This window comes from Lissotriton vulgaris, chromosome 2_1 (assembly GCF_964263255.1).
Source record: "Lissotriton vulgaris chromosome 2_1, aLisVul1.2, whole genome shotgun sequence".
In the NCBI taxonomy this organism is placed as follows: Eukaryota; Metazoa; Chordata; class Amphibia; order Caudata; family Salamandridae; genus Lissotriton; species Lissotriton vulgaris.
Window position 1 is genome coordinate 1,838,531,068 of NC_141687.1, and position 21,874 is coordinate 1,838,552,941.

General features: G+C 44.6%; 1 protein-coding gene and 1 non-coding gene across 3 annotated transcripts in view; both read right to left on the reverse strand.

Moving 5' to 3' along the window:
• Positions 1-21,874, reverse strand: part of TIPIN (TIMELESS interacting protein) — a 313,598-nt gene that overhangs the window by 106,572 nt on the left and 185,152 nt on the right. For both annotated transcript variants that reach the window (XM_086957990.1, XM_086957991.1), the window contains one exon: positions 18,620-18,683. In XM_086957990.1, the coding sequence (XP_086814116.1) occupies positions 18,620-18,683 (64 nt within the window). The remainder of the gene's footprint in view (positions 1-18,619; positions 18,684-21,874) is intronic.
• Positions 6,680-6,817, reverse strand: LOC147733365 (small Cajal body-specific RNA 14). Its single transcript, XR_015308932.1, has one exon.

The following is a 21,874-nucleotide window of genomic DNA, read 5'->3' on the forward strand; positions in this document are numbered from 1 at the left end:
TCACGGATATCTTTTTACATGGATCAGTCACTCATTGTGTTGTCATATTGAGTAAAATAATCCTCAATGAGTGCCTTGTACCTTCCTTCAATGCTGGGTCTCACAAAAATAACAGATGGAGTCACAGCACATGTGGAACTCTTTGGGAGCGCCACATTACTAGTTCAATAAAACCAGGAGCGTGGTCCGAGACCGTCATAGTACAAATGGTTACTATTTTCTCTTTGGTGGCCACTCGAATGCTAACTAATTTAGAATCTAACCTCAATGACGGTCTGTGAACATGCGAAAAATGTGTATGTCCTTTCCATGGGATTTGCCTCCATACTTTGGACCCTCAATCACATACATTTTGAGCTTTTTGAACAATGCCTCCATCATTATGCTCCCTTCATTTGATCTGTCCAGGATCAAACTTACTTTTTGAAGGCCTCAGCTAAGAGTGAACACTCCTGCACAGAGTCTACCAACTTAACCAAGAGGTTTAGTAGGAAGGAGTCCTGACCAGAGTTAAAGGCCTATTTCATGACTACTGCCAGAGGTGATCACTAGATAGCCACTTTCAGCACAAGATATCGCCCTGATATCTCCCTCTTCTGGTCAGCATTGTGCAAATTAAAATCTGTGTGCGTGAGAAAACAGTTGTATTTTGTTTTACCCGATGTGCCTGTATATTGATTGTGCCTCATTCTGGCCTAATCTGCCCTACACAAGGGAGTCTTTTGTAAGCAGAATATGCACAGTTCTCCATCAAGTATTTACAAATTAACCACCTTTTTGGTGGGGAAGTTACGCCTGTTGCTGTCAGTTAGACCATATCAACCAAAAATGGATCATTCAGAAACATGTGGCTCTAATTTCTCTAATCACTCTCTGCGGGTATTAGCATGTAGAACGTAAACATGTTTGGGGTTAGCAGCAGATTCCCAGCGGGTGGGATATTTACCCTTGAAGGTAGATTACTCCCTTTCTCTCATGGTCCACATGCCTTGAAAAACCCTTATTTATCTTTATCATTCATAACAATAAATACAGTCCACCAAAGTGACTCCAAATTGGGGAAACTAATCTTGTAAGAGGGAACATGCTTCTCAGTCGAACCATCTATACTCGACAGATACCTTTACATCCTAGGGACAATAATGGAAGAGGAGGCTGTGCAACACTGTTCCCTCCTCAACACCTGAATATGATATGTTCTCCTTATAGGGCAAGTAAGAAGGCCTTCCACTGCTCCTTTGTGTTCCCCTAGGCCTGCAGCGATATCAGTAATACTTATGTCCTTGGCACCCTTGGTTTGGAGGAGTCATTAGGCACTTCTGGCGTCACAAAGAAGGACTCTTGCATCCTCTTGAGGGAGGTCCATGACATTTCCGGTCCTCCTTAAGCCTCTCCACCAATAAGCGTGTGGTTTTTCCACAGCGATCTGGTCAGTCTTGGGCTCCTCCTATCGGATCACTATCCTGTTGGCCGCCACAGACATTATTGTCATCGCCATCTCACAAAGGGATATGGAGAATTTTCAAAGCTGCTGCCAGATCTGTAAAATTATGCTTCCCCCTTCCCGTTCACATACAATCCCAAAATCAGTACGTCCGCTTATACTGAATCTTGCAATGCTTGAGTTTGTCCATGACTGGCTTGAACATCTCTGAAGGGTTGCAGCCTAAACATCTTGAGAGAGCTGTCAAGAGTACTTCTTGAAGGTTACCCCATTTTTGCCTCTGCAGCAAGAAGTGTAAAATTTTTCTCTGGCAATCCTGAAATTTCATTACCACATCTCTGTGTTTCTGATCAACATATTGCCTCTTTGTGGGCCACTCTACGAATTCTGCCAGTCTCTTCTCAGTGCCTGCCCCTCAGCAGAGACAACAAGATGCCCGCCATGAATGCCTCCAGAACAAGTCTTTTCGCTCTAATTTTATGTTCTCTCAGCTGGAATGGTTGTTATTCGTCACAATGTTGCAGGGCCATCCCTCCTGTTACACTCAGGCTCTCAATTGTTTGAGAAGCTGCATTGATAGTAGTCTCCAATCATGCTACTTTGTTTTCCAGGTCTACTGTAATTTCCAATTTGTTGTCCAGATATTTTCGCATATCTTGGATGCTCTTGCAGAGGCCGTGAACGATTTCCTTGCGCCAAATTATCCTGCAAATATCTGCTTTAGTACATGCCATAGTGGGGCAGTCTGCTTGGGATGCAGTCTTCAAGGTCTATCCATAGCTATCCAGGTTTCGGATCCTGCTTTTCTGTGTGGAGTTGTGAGAAAACTTCAGGGTTGTCTCGAAAATGCCAAGGCACTACTGACAAGTCAACTTTCTCCACAAATCTTGTCTAGGGGACGAGCGATGGGGTCCCTGGTCCAATCACCAGCTCATGTAGTATCTGTTTTGCTGATCCCACAACCGACTGGTGCCTTTTTGTTGTGACTTGTACAATTTTTCAGACTCTGCGGGACTAGTATGAAAATAAAAGCCAAGGTACTGAGGGAAAAGGTCATTATGGGCAAAATCTAAATTGAGTGTTTTCCATAGTGTGGATAACTATTTAGGCAGAGAAGACTATAGTAAAGTGCAAAAAACTAAAATAAAGTGGTAATAAAATCATGTTATTACCATTTTATTTTTCATTGCAGACTGAGCCAGGTTAAGGTGGGGCGGGCTGTGCTGGCCCCTCTTGGGCTGGCCAAACAGTCAAGCGCACTTTGTATGTTCTCCACCGGGCTGTAATGCACAGCCTGGGTGGAGAACATGCAAAGGCTTCCAGTGCCTCTTTGAGCGCCGAACCACAGTGCTCAGACCAATCACAATGCTGCTGAAACGCAGAGTGGTGATTAGCTGGGAGACTGGATGCTTCCGCTCCTGCTGACAGTGCCAAGGGTAGAGAACAGAGGAGAGGAGAGGTGGAGGCTTTCACAGGTACGTTTATTTTATTATTCACCCCCTCGCCCCACCACCCCGTTCTGAGGCAGCCACCACTGCATCAATGACAAATTGTTCTTTGACTTTGGAGCTAACTCTCGACGTTAGTCATAGTGAGTCATACTAGCTGCCTATGGAAGATGCCCAAAGAAAAAAAAACTTGGTTTAATTAAATAAATACATAAATATTTCCGAACATAACTACTACATGGCAAAATAATGCACTGCCTGTGGATGTGGAATAGATTCAGGTTGCAAAACACCTATCCTGAGTAAATGTGTTGTCAGGCACCAGGTAGCACCGAAACTGAAAATCTGTGTTTTTCAAAAACAAGAAGCCTGTGATTACACACATGAGCACATGATTACGTAGATCAGTAAAGTACATCATGATAGCACCCAAGCTGTAGTTTCAAGGGCAGACTGGAGGAAACTCACTGGGGCAAGTCGCATACCACTTCTATTTAGAAAGCAGATTATGCGCCTTAGTTTTTTGGCACTGCTCAAAGAGAAGTGGGGCGACGCTCCTCCGCCTTAGCAGAGGAGCCACCACTGCAATACAGTACTTGAAAGACAGAAATTAGCAGTTGACGGACAATACTGATGAGTCAATGGGAAAAACACGTTTTTATAAAGCTGTAACCACAGTAACCCGTACTGGGCACCCCCAAGGTGAAAGCCAGGCATCCCGCCACGGGGGGCCATAGTGGAGATTAAGCAAGCTATTGCCCGGAGTTGCAGAGTGTGAACCCGTGATTCGAGCAGGCACCGAAGCGAGAATTATCGTGTCCGTGGAAATTTGGGGCTCAAGACCCTGCTGCGTTGGGAATTGAACCCTGGTCCCGGGTCTGACCTCTGCTTCATGGTCTGCCTCTTTTAACCATTGAGCCACACTTCTCCACGATGGATGAAACTGGTCATGGGTTGCTTGTGTTCTGGACATTTAGAGGTCAGGGGTGCAACCAGCTTTACCACCAAACTTAAACATCATTACACAGGAATAGCCAACCAGGTTCTTTCTGTATAACTCCAGTGGTGTTGAACTTTGAGAGGAGATTCTTCAATACTTGCCAGTGCAGTTGAATATCTGTTTACAAAGTTCACCCAGCATCTGCTAGTTGGGGTGTAGGGGCTAGCTTGGAAACAGGGTGTTAATAAGGATCGACCAGTGCAGATTTTCATCGCTATGGACCGCATTAAATACAGGAATTTTCACGCCACTCTAATCTTATTACTGTGCATTACCTTCCCTTTCTTTGGTTTCAACTGAGGCACTGTGTTTTCTTTAGCTTTCATCTACTTTTTTTAGTAGACTTCCTTGAATTCAAATGTATGCCTTTTTGTTACATTAAGGATTTTGCATGTAATTTTCACATTATATGTTCTAAATCTGTTTCACAGGGGAGAATTATAATTTCAAAAACAGCACTCAATGCAATCAACATCTTACAACCATGTAAGGAAACATGACCTGAGAAGGTCATGGTATCCATCCATAGAGGGCGAGAGGTATAGGCAGACTCTGCAAGAGAGAGGCAGGGACAGAAGTGTGATACAGCAGAATGGAAAGTAGAGATAAAGGCAAAGCGACTAACAGAAGAAAGATATGACGAGAGAAATGTGAGGATGCTGTGTAATGTATGTTTTGGATTGTGTAAATCCGCAATACTAATTTAAATATAGAATCCGGGCCACTGGAATTATGAGATTGTACGGCTGTGGCGTTATTCGCATAATTATAGATTTGCCACATTTGCCCCATAATTCTTCATTAGCAGATTGAAAAAAATATTGTTTCTAGCTCAAACAGTTTAAAAACTACAAAAAACACAGCAATATTGTTGTAAATAGAATTAGGTAGGCAGCAAGACACGTCTTCAGGAAATTAAGATATATTTATTAAGTTAGACAGCAGAGCAGTAAAACCCCACAGCTGACCAGACCAACTGCTAAGGCTGGAATCTACACACACCAGATAGAACACACTTAAGAACTATGGGAGATAGAGAAGGTAGGAACACTAAGAAAGGACTACAGACACCAAGTAGTCATAATGAACCAAGTAAGAATATACAACACATCTTCTCCCCTTACAGACAAAACACAAATGAAAGACTCAAACAAATAGTAAGAGTTAAAGCATGGAGAAACACGAAGAAGGAAACATTTAACACCTAGGAGGTCAGCGACCTCATGAACTTCCAGAACTCGAAAAAAGCGAAACAGGATCAAGATAATAATGATGATGAAGATCACAATGACCACCTTCTCCCCTTCGATTGACAAAAAAAATGAAGAGCCAGTCCACTCTCTACAATCCATCGTTGTGGCCATCAAAAACGGAAATAGAGAGTCCACTTTCTCCAAACAATAATTGTCCATCGCGGATTCTCGCTAATTTTGAAGATAGAACAGTTCTGGAAGAATGTTCCCAAAGGAACATTTTGAACCAGTTTTTTTTCAGTCCAAAATCTAGTTCTGAACCAGGTGTCTAGGTTCTGGATCTTTTCCTCGGGTTGTGAGCCTATTGTTGTTGTTCAGGACTCTGAATTTCCTTTGAATTTCATTTCTCTTGTGGACAAACTGTCTCAGTACTGTGGGCTAAAAGTCTGGTTGTAAACACAGAACACTTATCCCGGTTCAAAGAACCACCTAGTCACAACTTTTTGTCGTGGTACTGGAACTGTTGTCAGTCACGAATCTCGGTCGTGAACACTCCTGGTCCTGGGAATCCCTTTGCCCACTCCCGGTACCGATTGCGGAACTTTTGTCCCCTTCAGGTCCTGGGACGTCCTTTGTCCTCTCCCGGTTAGATTCTGGGACCTTTGTCCCTTTCCAGTCCTGGGACATTCTTCTGTCCACTCCATTTCTTCTTGGTTCTGCCGGTCCTGGAATTTGCTTTGTTGTTTCTCCTTTGTTCTCTTTCCTCTCAGAGAACTTTGTCTGAATTTAAGAACCTTTGTCTCCTTAGACCACAGGAGACTCCGTCTAGGTCTCGAGACATTCTGTCGTGGCACTGGAGCATACGCCCACTTCCACTTGAGACCACTTCCGGGACCCTTGTCCCCTCCTGGATCTGGGACCTTTGTACCAAGTAAGAATATACAACAAATATGCTTTGCAGCGCATTGTAAGGCCCTTTGAAAAGATCGACTGGTCACTTTTCTGTTGCTCATTGCTAAATGTGTCTTTGAAACTGGTACCACCGAGGTGCAACCAATTCCCAGACTAACAACAAGTGTAAAAATGACAAAATAATGAAGTAAGACCATCACAAAATGTGCTGTATTATGCACAACAATTTGCCTTTTCTTGCTGCAAAAGTTACTCCATTGCAGCATAATTCCAGCGGCCCTGGCTATAATAAGGTAGAAGCTGGCAATGTATGGGAATTAACCCCTTGCGTGCGGCGGGAATTCCCCGCCCATGCTGACTCCGCCTTGCGCGGGCGGAGTCATGACGGAACGGTTCCGTCATCAGCACAGCTCATCCGTAGCTGATGACGGAACCGCTCCGTCATCAGCATGCAAGGGGTTAAAACAAAAAAAAAAGTAAAAAATGTCTTCAAATTAATTAGTGTCATGCATATTAAAAATACAATACCTGTGTTACAATCCATGGGGTCACTGTTAAGTAGAGGGTAGGAATTTAGTTCACATATTTTCAGTCGCAAATAAATAAACAGTTTCACATTTCACGCTCAAGCAGGACTTTTTGACAGCAGAAGTAGCTGCAATATTTTCACTATATTTCTTGTACTGTATGGATCCTATGCAGCTGAAACATGATAACTTGGCAAGTTCGTATCCTTGGGACCACTGCATTTTGCTGTGTGTGGCTGTTTGAAAGTTGCAGGGTATTTCTAACACTTGCAACCAAAACAGAGGACAGCCACGTAGGCCCTGCAATGATAATCAGCAACATCAAGGATTTTAACACAGATCTCCAAAGGGAAAGCTAAACACTTAGCCCACAATCTCACACAGGCCACACTATTCAATGGAAGGAAATGTTATTTACTTTTAGCAATAGTTCAAATTAGGTTACCATTCCCAGTTTCTTCAGCTGTAAATTAATTAGTCACCATTAGTCCAGACAACAAATATCTTTATTTTCAAAAGTATTAAAAATTGTTTGTCTTACAGAGGTTAATGCTTTTTTAATAGGACAGCTGGCCTGTCGACCTCCCACCATGCTTGCCCCCCAAGACGCACCTCAAGTTAACATATCTGAGTAAACTGAGTCCCTACAGGGCTGGTGACCTATAATCGGAGCACAGGCTTGAAGCAGAATTACATTCTCAGGGGTACCACTTTTCTTTCTTCAGCAATTGATCCTTCATAGGTTAACGCTCCACAATACACATCCAAGGAATAATTCAGTATGGTATATTTATTTTCAAATTCTTATGGCTACCCAAAAACGGCTTTCCCAGAGCTAATAGGAAATGTACGGGGTGACATACTGCTCCAGTAAACAAATGAGTTTGATGATGCTTTCTATAACTGAGCAAATTGTTATTGGCTCTCAGACCAATTGGGGGGGGGGGATTCCAAAGCTTTGGTGCCTGGTAAGCAAAGGATCGCCATCCACTTCTGGCCCATTTTTTTCTAGGAATTGCCAAAAGAAATTGACTATTTGACCTCAACCCGTTCCGTGCCCCCGTCGGCCAACAGCCGACGGGAGCACGCACTCCCTCCCTGGTGCTGCTAACGACCATTGGCCGACGCAGCCCTGTCTACCCTATAGAATGCCCGCACTGCAGCGGTATTGCTGCCGCGGTTAAGGCGTTAAATCACATGTTTTATTATGTAGAACAATAAATTGCCTCCGAATATGTAGAGTCTGGGCATGCTTTACTTTGTGTACAATACAAAGAGTGTTATATTCAATTATTTTCCTTACTGGCTACCAATGAAGACTAACCAGAGCCGGGCGCACTGATTGTGTTGTGGGAATGTTCAGCAAAGTCATGGCTGCAGAGTTCTGTATAACCTGCAGCTTTCTGGTGACATAACAGGGGGCTGCCAAGATAAAGTGAATTACCGTAATTCAAATGTGACAAGATGAGCCCTTGTATCACTTTTCTGTGGGTTTCAACAGGAAGCCATTTGAAGGTCTTCCTAAGAACTCTTAGAAGGACAAATCACGTTCCTGCCAATTCTATGGCCTGAGATGCCATGGTAAAGGTCCTTATCTAGGAATAATCCCACGCTCTCAACTTCCTCTCTTGGAGAGGGACTATCCCCTCCATCCCAAAGGAAGAGGTTGTTCCCAACCACCATGACCTCTGTCTTGTTGCCGTTTAATTTAAGACAACTATTATAAATCCAAGTACTCACCTGCACCATGCAGGCAGCTAAATTGGACTCAGTTTGGCATGCTAGATGCAAGAGAGATGACAATCTGAGTGTCGTCAGCGTATGAGACCATCGTGAAACCTGCTGAACAGATACTGTCCGCTAGGGAGCGCATTAAAAAGAGTGGGGCTCAAGGATGAGCCCTGGGGTACTCCGCATTTAAGCGGATAGACCTCGACAGGAAAGGTCCCTCCCTGACCTGGAAGCTTCTATTTTCCAGAAAGAAGGTCTGCCAGTGTAGCACATTACCCATGATTCCTAGCACCTTCATCCTGCTTTGAAGAATAGTGTGGGAAACCGTGCTAAAAGCTGCGCTCAAATCCAAAAGGATGAGCGCAGCGGAGTCACTTTGATCAATGTTCTCCTAAGATCTTCCGTGGCTAACAGGAGAGCCATCTGGGTACCATACCCCGGTCTAAAACCGGTTTGAATTGGATGTATGTGATTCCAAAAAACTGGTCAAATAACAGTTGACTGCTTTCTCTAAAATCTTGCTTACACCAGGGAGCAGAGATACAGAGCTATAATTATCTGCCTTGTCCGGATCCTAGGAGGGTTTTTCAGTAATGGACTGACAACCACGCATTTCCAGCAGTCAGCGAAAGATTATATAGGTTGGTCAGGGCTAATAAAATAATATCTCCTCCTTTCAGCAAAATGTCTATGGTGGCAGGGTCTAAAGGGGATTCAGATTTAACTGAGGGAATATTGAAAAGGTAGGAGTATCTTTACTAACTGTACTACAGCCATTGGATGCGGATCCCAATCAAAGTCACAAAGCAGTAAAATTACAGTAATACAGAAATTTGATAAGAATTAAAATCCTCACTTATGCTCCTAGAAAAATAAAAAAGGTAGCAGGTGGACCCAAAACGTTTCAGAGAAGAAACGTATCTGAGGAGCGATCAAACCTCCAATCTGCAGCTCAAGAATTTCCAGCCAATTCCCAATGGAAGGTGCTCTAGTACAAACCAAGAAAGCAACATTTACTTTCAGATTGTATAGTTTGATAACACAAAGTTATCCATTTGACAAATGCCATATTTAAGCGTTTGTAATGGTCTGATATTAGCATGGGAACAACAGGGACTTTTTATAAATCTCAAAAGAAATGATAAGTACTCTTTTTACCTAACTAGTGCAAAGAGTCTGTCCGAAGGCGAGAATGAGAAAGTGCAGATATTGAAAGGATTGGAACTGTTTAAAATTATCATGGGGACATCAGAGAAGTTTTATCAATTCCCAAATAATAGAGGAGTACTCTATAAATACATGAAAGTACCAAGAGCCAGTACAGCAAGCGAGAACAAGAAAGTGGAGATAGATTGATAACAAAAAACTCTCCCATCACTTAGGGAGAATGGATGTGTCAGGCCAGCAACTGTCCCCAGGAACACTGGAAACAATTCAGCACTGCATAATGCTTGAATTTGACTCTCTTAGTGGACTATATTTCCACCTAGTAGGCTAGATTCCCAAGGTGGAACTTGTGCTTGGGTTCAAAGAGAACACCAATCCATTAAGTGGGTTAGGTCCATTTCCAATCATATAGGCCTTTTTTTTAGTATCACTAAGAAATTGGGTATGACTGGCAACTTGAAGAAAGTTATATGGTTGGTGACTACCTAACAATAATGTTGCAGAATAGGGGATCAGCAATTATTAATTGCTCTTGGAAGTTACAGAAGACATGGAGCTTCTGGTTCCTCTCGATACAAAAAACAAGCATTTGCAATACAATAGGGCTTGCATTTACGAGAGTTTAAGCTATTGGCATTGTAAATGACAATGCCTTTTATTAATGTTTTAAAAACGAAAACAAAACTAAAAGGCATTGCCATTTCTAATGTCAATAGCTCAAACTCGCGAAAACGCGAGACCTATTGCATTGCAAATGTTTGCTAAATGGTGTGGGTAATTTTGCATCAGTATGGCACTGGTGTTCGCACCGTTCTGCTGGTACAAAATGTCCTTTTCTCGATGATTGGTGGTGCAAAAGTTATGAGGCTTACCCCAGTAAGGGGAGAGAATGTGGGGGGAGAGAAGCTGCCGACTTTGGAACTAGCACCACATCTGTGATTCTGGGCACATCCCTAAATCTCCCCCTGCCCAAAAAAAAATGTGCCCCTGTGTAATGTAACTGGTGCACATGCAAAGCGCTCCGAAGGACTTCTCCATAGGAGTCTGCACTATGTAAAACTGCCAAAAACAGTAATAGACCTCTCAGAATAATTACTGTCCGGCTTGTGGGATAACCCAGCAGAGAAGTGTTAATGGTTGGGGAAAGTCGCCCAAAATTTAAATAACTATTGTGATTTAACCTGGTTGAATTGTCGAGGACAGCATTTTGGTTGCACGGGTATAGAGACTGATGTTTTTGTATGTTTTAACATTTCAATTAAAAAAACATAAAAAGAAAGATGTATTGAGAAACTTATTTGTGCCTGCACACGTAGAAAACACTGCCTTTTCCAGCCCAGCCTAGGGGTTATAAGGCAGCAGCTAGGCGTATACGAGTCTGTCTCTGCGAGGCATGCTTACATCTTGATCTTTCTTCCCTTCGCCCTCCCGATGGTAAACAGGAGGTTATTGGGGGACAATGTGTTAGGCAAGGTAGCTACTGTTTGATCTCTCGGGGGCCGGGGTGTCACGCGAAGTATGATTTCACTTGAATGACCCGGACATGTGTTAATCGCCAATGTATCAACAGCAGGCCTCCTCTTGCTCAAAGACATTTGATCTACGCAGCAGGTCTACGACAGGTTTAACTCTGCTTTCAACCTCTCTTTTAAAGTCCAATTTATAAACACATGGCGCCCTCTACTGCTCAACTGGCAGATCATTTGAATACTACCATGCAGAGGAAGCAGTTTGGCTGTCGATAAAAAAAACAGCGCAGCGGTCGTGGTTGATCAGTAACCTGATTCTATGGCAGGACCGGAGGCTTCTGATTATGCTTTCTCATTTCTTTACTGCACAAACAGCAGCCAATGAAAGTAAAACTACAATGGTAAAAAACAACATTTCCCATGAGGCTTTGAACCACGCCTCCAATAATACAGCCAATCACAGCAGTAGCAAGCACACAAAGTATAGAGACACTAATCTGGCCCAGATAAGTGCTTTTTACTTTGTATACTTGTACTGCTTCATTACAAGGTCTAGGCAGTGTTGATATCGCATCATGCTTATTTATTATTCATGTATTGTGAATTTTTTTCATAAAACACGGTGTTATTCAGTGCTTTTGGTTGTTTCAGGCTGTGCGGTCTTGGTTTACCCTGCCTGTGCTGTTTGCGGCGCTCCCCTCCCTCCCTGACTTCGGAACGCGGCTTCTCCGGCCCGCTCCTTGTTTCTTTATTATTCATTTGGAAGCGCGTGTTGCGCTTTTAGGCCCCCGTCTGCCCCGCTCAGCTGCCAGCAGCCGCGGCTGCTTCTCAATCGCGGTCCGCGATTAGGAGGGACTTGGCCCCTCTCGGGGAGTGAGACGCGCGCCGGGGCCTTCACAGGCTCCCACCGTGCGTCTCGGGGGCTCGCGTGAGTCTCTGTACGCGCGCAGCCCCGTGATCAGGGCCATTGAGACGCTCTGCCCCCGGCTGAAGTTGGGAATCATTCAGTTTGCCAGGAGCCGGTAGGCCGTTTTTGTGCATAAAAAGGCAGCCTTTCTTCCCGATTTGGCATCGAAGACAGTGAGCATTAACCCCTACCTTCCCTGACAGTGAGGAAGTAGGGTAATTTTTGGAAGCCCTTTCTGGACTTGATAAGGGCTTTTTTACCCCCATTAGTCCTAGAATAGGACTTTATAAACTTTTCTAAGACTATTTCTCATTTGTATTTCCCGGCTCCTGCGCCTGGCCCTTCCCCTGACCGACGCCCTTTTGTGGGCTGGCAATTGAGCTTCCCTCTGGGGAATTGAGTAGAATTTATTATTCTGGTTGATAATGGCAGACCTGGAGCACTGCGAAGAGGAGGTTACTGCGTGTAATGCTCAGGGCGATGAGGAATACTATGAAGAGGAGTCCATGGAGGACATTATTGATAAAAAGCTGGATGCTAAGCTGGATAAGGCCCTTTCCTCAGCCCTGCTACCCCTGGCCAAGGAATTAATTGGAATTGTTAGTCCCTGGTAAACCCCTTCCTACCACTAGCCCGGACCCATCCCTTCCCCCTCCTCCGAAAAAGTTTGCCACTGACCCTGCCTGACCCATTGTTCACTCGTATTCTAAGTTGTATAAATCCAAGGAGGATTCTACAGGTGGCACGACTGTGCCGACCTGTCCCCAACCCTCTGCCAGCCCGGTAAACGATACCACTAAGGACACGGATACCGATACTGATTCATCGCAGGCCTCCAAGACCTGCAAGCGCACCAAGAAGCGTAAGCATGCTTCCTCCCCTGTCACCCCTTCGCCCTTCTCTTTTGACCAGTCCGATATTGTACACCCTAGATCCTCTGATTGGGCCCCGCTGTGGCGGAGTATTTAGAGACTCACCTTCACAAAGGTTTCGACAAAGAGGTGAGAGCGCGCCTAAAGTCCAAATGCCCCCGTCCAGATTTGGCCCACAAGGTGGCCATCACCCCCGACATTGACACTTCCATGACTACCTTCCTCAAGAAATATAAAAAAAGACCCAAGGAAGGGGATTGATCGCGTGCTCAGAGCGTGCCAAGATAAGGTCCTCGACCTTTCAGGCCCATTCGCAAAAATCCTGGAATTGGCCCTCCAAGCTCAGGAGACTGGGAACGTCATACATCCTGAGGTCCTGGCGGGCTGGGCGCAACGTGCTATCTGCATGTTAGGGAACACTAACTGCGCCCTAGCTACTGAAAGAAGGAAACCAGTCCTGCTTCGGATTGACCCACAGTTAGTGGAGTTGGCCTCTTTGGCGGAAGGGTAATTGTTTGGGGACAAATTTGTAAAAGACATTGCAAAATTTGTTAGTACCTTTGCGTCTCTTGATAAGTCTCAAGCCTCATTGAAGAGGGTCTTGCACCAGGTCTCTAATAGGGCCGGGCGTGGCAGAGGACGCTCGACCGGCCGATATTCAAATACCAGTCCTCAGCGAGGATACGCCCCCAGACATGGCAGAGGCAACACTCAGGAGCCGGACCAGGCCGGTTTCTACCCGACAAGATCACGCGGCTTCAGAGGCCGCTTTAATCGGGGTGTCAACAGAGGTTACAAGAATTTCGACAATCAGTCCTCTGGTAAGTCCTGTGAGTCCTTTCGCTCCTTTAGGGGGCAGGTTGCGTCACTTTGTGATGAATTGGGCGAATCTCACTTCCGATGTGTGGGTCCTTCAGACCGTGCAGGGTTACCAGATAGAGATGCTAAAGTGTCCCCTTCAGGTTTCTCCCCCTCAACCTCTCCTTTTTTCCCTTCTAGAACAGAGTTTTATAGACTCAGAACTGGAAGAATTGTTGTTCAAAAGGGCTATTGCTGTAGGACCCTTCATTCCAGAAGGCTTTTGCAGCTACGTCTTCCTAGCACAGAAGAAGGGTGGCGGTCAACGCCTAGTATTAAATTTAAGAGATTTGAATCCCTATGTCGTGTACCGCCACTTCAAGATGGCGGGTATCCACCTCTTACGAGATCTCCTGTTGGAAAAGGACTGGATGGTCTGGTTGGACTTGAAAGATGCCTACCTGACAGTCCCTATCTGCCCCTCACATCAGACGTTCTTGCAGTTCCGTTAGAAAGGGCAGTGGTACCGGTATCTCTCACTTCCCTTTGGTCTGTCCTCAGCTCCTTGGGTGTTCACCAAACTCCTCAGACCAGTGGTCTCTGGCCTCAGAGCGATGGGAGTGCTTCTCATTGTATATCTAGACGACATGCTAATTCTAGCTCAGGATCGGACACTTCTCCTCACTCACTTAGAGTGGACGACGTCCCTGTTGCAGAATCTGGGGTTCATCATCAATGCCAAATAATCAGTGATGATGCCGAACCAACAGATGAAATTCCTGGGTTTCCTGATAGATTCAGTCTCTGCTCAACTCCTCCTTCCTTTGAGTAAGATCAGGTCCATAAAGAGGGAAATCAAGACCACCTTGGCCAAGGAAATGATTTCCTAGCGAGTTTTAGTGAGAATTGTGGGCCTTCTGGATTCAAGCCATATTCCCGGGCCCCTTACATTACAGGGCCCTCCAGAGACTCAAAATATTTTATTTACAGAGGAAATTTCATTACGACCATCTCATTCCTCTATCTCCCGAGAAGAGCTTCAATGGTGGCTGGAACACAAGACAGCTTGGAATGGCCGAGCTATTTTCGGCGCAGCCCCAGATGTGGTGGTCGAATCAGATGCCAGTCAGTGGGGTTGGGGCGCTCGCTGTGGAGAGTTTACCACAGGAGTACGATGGTCAGCAGAAGAACTCACACTACACAAACTTTCTGGAGTTGTTGGCAGGGTCCTTTGCCATCAGGTCTGTCTCACCGCTGAAGAGCAATTGTTGCATACTGATTCGAATGAACAATGTCTCAGCGGTGAGATACATCAATCGACTAGGGGGGACGAAGTCCCGCATGCTGGTACACATTGCGAAGGAATTTTGGCACTTTTGCCTGGATCGCAAGATCTCTGTGGTGGCAGAATACCTTCCAGGGAAATTCAATCAGGTGGCAGATTGGAACTCCCGGTTTCTTCGAGACTTCAGCGATTGGAGGCTTCATACATCGCTGCTTGCTCAGATCATGACTATGCGAGGCCCCGGTCAGATAGATCCGTTTGCCTCTCGCCTCAATGCCCAACTTCTCCTGTTTTACAGTTGGAGACCGGACCCGATGGCAATGGGAACGGACGCGTTCCTGCATCATTGGGGGCATCATTGGGGGCAACAGAGGAATTATGCTTTTCCTCCGTTTGCACTGATCCCGAGAGTGGCGGCCTTTGTCTGCCGGCAGAGGGCGACAGTAGTGTGGGTGACTCCGTTCTGGTCGACTCAGTCGTGGTTTTCCAAACTGTTGGAGTTATCTGTGGATCTTCCCTTCCGGCTCCCAATGTTCCCAACGCTTCTGCAGGACCCAGTGGGGTCATGCCATCCCTTGGTCCTGCAGAACCAACACGCTTCTGCAGGACCCAGTGGGGTCATGCCATCCCTTGGTCCTGCAGAACCAACTAACCTTGATGGTGTGGACGCTCTCCGGAGACATGAGAGCGTTGCAGGCCTTTCACAGGCGGCTGCCAGCTTTATGCAACAGGCGTTCCACCCGGAAACGATATTCTGCATCTTGGAAGAGATGGGTGGTTTGGTGCCTTCAAAAGCAGGTGGATCCCGTGGGATCAAATGTAACTGACATTCTGAATTTCCTGTCTGAATGTGCAGCATTGGGCCTGGCTTACAGGTCGGTTAATAATTTCAGGTCTGCTATTTCTGCTGGTCATGACCACATCGATGGTAAGCCCGTGGGGATGCATCCCCTGGTTTGTAAGTTACTTAAAGGGGTTTGTGAGACTAACCCTCCTCGGCCCAGGTATTCCACACTTTGGGATGTTACAAAAGTTCTCACTCTTCTGGAATCCTGGCCCGATAATGGTGATTTGTCCTTGAAGCAGCTTTCTGCCAAGCTTACTATGTTGCTGTGTCTCATTTCATGTCGAAGAGTTTCAGATGTTAGAGCCTTAGACTCGGCTGATATGATGTTTTCTCCACAGGGTGTTTCTTTTGTTATTACAAGACGGACAAAGACCATGTCTCGTTCAGTGGAGTATCACGCTTTTCCACATAATAACAAGTTGTGTGTGTTAAGTGTTTGAAATGCTATGAAGAACGTACTATTGCACACAGAGCTGACCCTTTAGGTTAGTTGCTAATCTCTGTTCAAAAACCCTTCAAGCCAGTCGCTGCGGCTACCTTAGCCAGATGCGTTCGATGGATTATGGCAGAGGCTGGCATTGATATTTCTGTTTATGGTGCTCATTCAGCTAGAGGTGCTACGTCTTCTAAAGCCTATTTGTTAGGTTCCTCAAAGCGGCTGATTGGTCTTCTGATTCAATGTTTAAGGTTTTTTATTATAAACCTATTCCTCATGTTTCTGATGCAGTGATTGATGAGCTTTGAACCAGCATAATCAGAAGCCTCCGGTCCTGCCATAGAATACAAAATTTTCTAGCTATTGCGACAAGAATTTTAGATTCTATTAAGGACATGGAGGCGAGGATTATCCCACCCGTTGGGACAGTTATGCAACTGTAAAGTTGTTTTGATGTTATGTTGTTTAACAACTTTATACCCACCCAGTGAGAAATGAAGTCATGGGCTCTTTTTCTCAAACTTATTTTTCTGTTTCAGGAAATGATTCTAACAAGAGTTGAGTGTGTACTCCGATGGAGCTACGGTACCTTCTTGACAGAAGAGGATTCCTTCTTGGTTATGGATTATTCTCCATTGAGAATTCCTACAGGAACTGTTTAGCTCTCCGTTGAGAGTTCAAGACTTTGTTTGTTTCTTATGGGACCTGTTCGCGCAAAGAAAGAGGAGGCCAGATTAGTGTCTCTATACTTTGTATGCTTGCTACTGCTGTGATTGGCTGTATTATTGGAGGCGTGGTTCAAAGCCTCATGGGAAATTTTGTTTTTTACCATTGTAGTTTTACTTTCATTGGCTGCTGTTTGTGCAGTAAAGAAATGAGAAAGCATAATCCTCGCCTCCGTGTCCTTAATAGAATCTAAAATTCTTGTTGCAGTAGCTAAAAAATGTTGTATCCTCCTGGAATGCAGCATGCCACTGCTCGCTCCCGAGAGCCTTAGGCCGTGGGAGTCAACTTTTAGAAGAAAGGCGAAACATGCTGCCGTCTTTGGCCATTTGCGTGCTGTCTTTCTTAGAAAGATGCACGCAAAGGCCAATAGCGAGAAAAAGCACACGCACGAGCGTGTAGTCGGAGTTTGAAGTCCTCACTAGAAGCCTCGCAGAGGAGCCAATGCGCGCTGGCTCAGGCGAAACCTAACAAGGGTTCTAGTAGGTGATCAAGCATCAGTGGCAAAATCTCTTCCAATCAAAGAGTAGCTTGTACAATTATAAGGCCTCACTGCTTCTTTCACAATCTTCATGAAGTAGTCTTGAAGGAGGAAGGAATTCAGGGACCAGGATGAAAAGTTGATGGCATATCTCAACATAGCAATTTTGATCGCAGCTTTAATGAGAAAAAAAAATTGAAAATGCTACTAATAGCCTTCATTCCAAATATGCAGGTTATTTTTTATTCACTCAGTTACATTCTTTTCACATGGGCAATTAATGATAAATGTCTAAGAATCATATTCCTTCAATTTTGGAGAATAGATACTGAGGAGGTGAATTTCAAATGTTGCAAAAGGAATCTACCACCAGAGTTCTAGCAGTCTGCTTAGAAAGTCTTTATATCCGAATACTTTGGAATATGTTTAACTTTCATTGACAATGAGTGGATAAATGGCCAACTCCACAGTAGTAGTGCCTCTCATCAAGAGGGATAATGCTTTTGACAATGCTTATTTCTTGACAACAGTACACATTGTATTGAGGTTAACCTGCTCCATGAAAAATCGTTTTTCTGTAGTAAACTGAAAATGTAGAGAGACCAGCAAATTTCACGAAGCCCCGTCTAAATATTTGCAGGGGCTTCTTCAAAGACACATAAAAGGCATTATCTATTGTCAGATCCCCTCCTCGCCATTCTGCAAATCAAATGTTACAAGAAATTACTGGAGGGGGAGTGAGGGCGAATTTGAAGTGGGTTAGGAAGGGGTGTCTTGAGATAACCGATAAGAACGGACTGGGAGCCAAATATCTCTGGGATGTGTTTTGGAATGTGTAGATGCATATACGTCCATGCTATCATTACAGTAAACAAGGTCATTGATCCAGTCTTTATGTTTTGGGAAGGGGACCACTCCCCCATCTCACAGCAACCATGCGTTTTGCAAGAAGGAAGGACAAGGCTGCAAACTATTTAGTCTGTTTGGGGATATCTTTGACGTAGCCCAGCAAGGCCTGGACTGGGGAGGGAGGAAGGGAGATAAAGATCATGTCAGGTTTTGAATATTAATTCCCGGACTACAAAAAGAGGTGGACAGGCCCAAGCGATATAGTAATAGTTGACCACCGATGAGGACTGTCTGGGGCAGCTCGAGTCTGTAGTAAGGCCTATAGAATATAACTGTGCATTTGATGAGTTAGTCTATGTCTCCTTTTAAGCCATGTTCTTTGAAGTTTCCAGACTTGCCAACGTATACACTAAATGGTCTAAGCACAGTCAGATACAACATATTGTATTATTTGAAAACCTAGACACAACCCAAAAGCACTTCAGGAAGTTTGAACATTTAGATAAAAAACAATAGGAGATTATCCTTGCCTTCCTGACTTGTGAAGTCGTTGTGCACAATGGGTAGATCCATCCGGATTCGCTTCAAGCAGGTCTAAAATCGAGAAAATCATTTTAATATTCAGGTTTAATCAGCAGCTACGTTTAATTAATCAAGTTTTGGATACATTGTTTGTTATGGTTCAAATAATTTCAACAAGAACAGTTGCAGAACTATTGTAAATAACTGCCAGGAATAATATGAGAAGTGCAGCAGTTGGCTTCACAAACTCGCATTGCAGGTAAAAACAATATGAAAGAAAGTGGTCCGCAATTAAAGTAAACATTGATTGAGAGAAGAAAATTCCTGGTTACAAAGTAGTGCAACAAGAGGCTAAACCACTAACAACCTCCTTCTTTGGTCTGTGCTACGGCATGGTAAGTTCGACCAGATAGTACCTTGGGATAACAGATGCCAGTGAATTAGCATTAAGACAACCTATTGCTCCATAGATGTGCAGTACCTAATTTCTTCTTAGTGCTGCAAATCTGTGACTGCAAAAATTAAACACAAAATGTGATCAGCAAAAAAAAGGGGGAAAAGGAGGGGGCAAAAAACAATGAGGCTAAAGAGGACCCCCATATGGGCAAGATAACCTAGCGCCTTGTTTTTAAACATGGCAATTCCTATATTTGTGTATCAAAAGGAGGGAGATTAGAGAAGGAGATCAATCGATCGACGGACACGGTTAACCACCCACGAGGTGGGTGGAAGGTCCAGTTACAGCTTGTGTCCGTGTTTTGCACTAGGGAAACAAAAGAGGTCGCTGTACTGTTCCTATGGGAAATGGGGGAAGTGTCTAGCTGGCATGACCACAGATGTTAGAGTAACATCCTGGGGCATCCATTTTGTTGGATATAATGGCCTCACACACCCCGAAGGATGTCATGCTTCATCATCGGCAGTTGCTCCTCGTCGGGGAGGCGGTGCAATCCCCGACGGGCTCACCTCAAAGAGGGGCTCTTTGGCGCAGATCTTTTTCCAACTGCCTTATGGTGAGGTGGGGGTGTGTGGACCGGGCTAGGTGTGGTGATGTGTGGGGTATTAAAATGTAGCAAGGGGTACCGGAATTCAATTTATTCAGGGGGTCCCCTGGCTGCAGTTAAAAAGAGGGGTTAGGCTCACTCTGAGTCAACAAGTTAGGTCAGGTGACCCTAGATGAGGCTAAAGGTGATGAAGGTCGACATGTTTCACGCTATGGGTATAGTCACCCGCGATTCATCAGGACCGTGTAAATGTGCAGTGTCAAAACATGCTAGTGTCATGTATGTCTTATGTTTACCTCTGTGGGTACTCCTATGCCTAAAGGTTCAGGACTACATGCCACATGAGGGGTCGGCGGGATTGGACATCAGGGGGAGCCCAAGGTTAAAGCTCGTTCCTCCTGTGTCCACGCAGTTCGACCTACCCTTCACCGCCGAGCTCGGGTGTGTGAGGCCATTATATCCAACAAAATGGATGCCCCAGGATGTTACTCTAACATCTGTGGTCATGCCAGCTAGACACTTCCCCCATTTCCCATAGGAACAGTACAGCGACCTCTTTTGTTTCCCTAATTCCTATATTTGCTCAATCTTTCGAGTGTTTAAATTGTGTTACTCTTTATAATTTCTGAAAAGCACAGTTTTGTTTTTAACATTTTAACATAAATTCTCTATAAACTTACAATGGAGCAAATTGGGTGTGGTCGTGTCTGATTCTAGAAATTAGGGCTCTTACTTCATTGCGAGTCACGTGTGCGATAGTCATCATAATGCTAGGTGTTTTTCCAGCTGTATAAGTAGACAGATGCACCTGGCAAATCTATATGTGGGAGAGAATATAATGTGAGAACACAGCCCTAGTAATTCCATACCCCTGGGTATTTTAATTTCAAGTTAACTGGGTCTTTAAGCTTTACTATTGCAGAGAGAATAGAAGGGAGTTAGCCAGCTCACTGTGGCGTGAGAACGCGATAAAGTATCCAGTCGTAACTTATTTTCAAACTATGCTCCTGATCTTAAGAAGTGAAAAATATGATTTGTTTACAAGTAAAAAACACTATTGATAATCAATGTTCGGTCTTCCAAATGCAGATAGATTTTAGTGATGTGCTAATTAATAGCCAGCAGCACATCTTTGTTAACTTCCCTCAAGAGTGCCCTGGTTCTCATGCTTCCATTTGGTGAAATGCTGTGGTAGTGTTTTCCGGCTTAAAGTGGTGCTCAGAATGCAAGTTTTCAGAACTGGGTGGATGGCTCTTCCATTCAGCATGTTTATGAGAAGATTTCTGATTGGTTGGCCAACTTCCCTAGAATGTTAGGTCGATCATGTACACATCTCACCATGCAGCCAAGTGACTGGTAATAAACTGCGGAGTGTGTGGAAGAGATTTATTCAAGGGTATTCCCCCATTGGCACAGTGCCCTAATCGCACTTTCAACTGAATGAATGAAGACCACTGGAGGCTGTTTGTTGTCCCAATCTCCTGATCACTTGCATCATTGTTCCTCCAGCTAACCCTCTCCAGAGGCCTCATGTGGAATACAACGTTTGGTAACACAAATATACATAACCAATATGGACTGTATATTTTTTTTTTTATTCAAATAGATTTTTATTGGGTGTTTCAGTATCAAATAAAATACAAATAGTACAGACTCAAAGACATACATTATTACAGAAGAACAGTACAGTACAATAAAGCGAAAGGGGTAAAAAGCAATGTACAATAGGTTACACAATAATACATACTTCATTAGGCGGTGTATCCGGACAATTTTAGGTAAATTATAGCACCAAAGATATGGAGATGGGACTCAGGATTTCAGAGTGAACCGAAGTAACAGGGCAGCTCCACACTGTTGGATTGTGGTGACGTCAGAACAGGTTAAGTGCATCGGGGGTGGGTGGGTGGGGGGTGGGGGGGAGGGGAGGATTTCTAAGGTGGTTTATGGGTGGTGAAATAACTGTCAAGGGTAGACCACATCCTTCTCATAGGGGGGGCGCCATGGCGATTGTTGGAGAGCTAAGTTATCCGCTCCCCTGAGGCTAATTATCCAGTTGAGCCAGCAAGCAAAGGTAGCTTTGCTAGAATCCTTCCAATTACTAAGGACAATTTTAACAGCTGCAGTGAGCATGAGATCAAGTAGCGCCCTGTCGTCGGCGTGGAGGGAGGGCTCTAGGGTGAAACCGAAGGCTAGGTATGGAAGTTCTCTGGATGGGGAGATGGGGAAAATTTTACCGATGAAGTCAAATATCTTGTC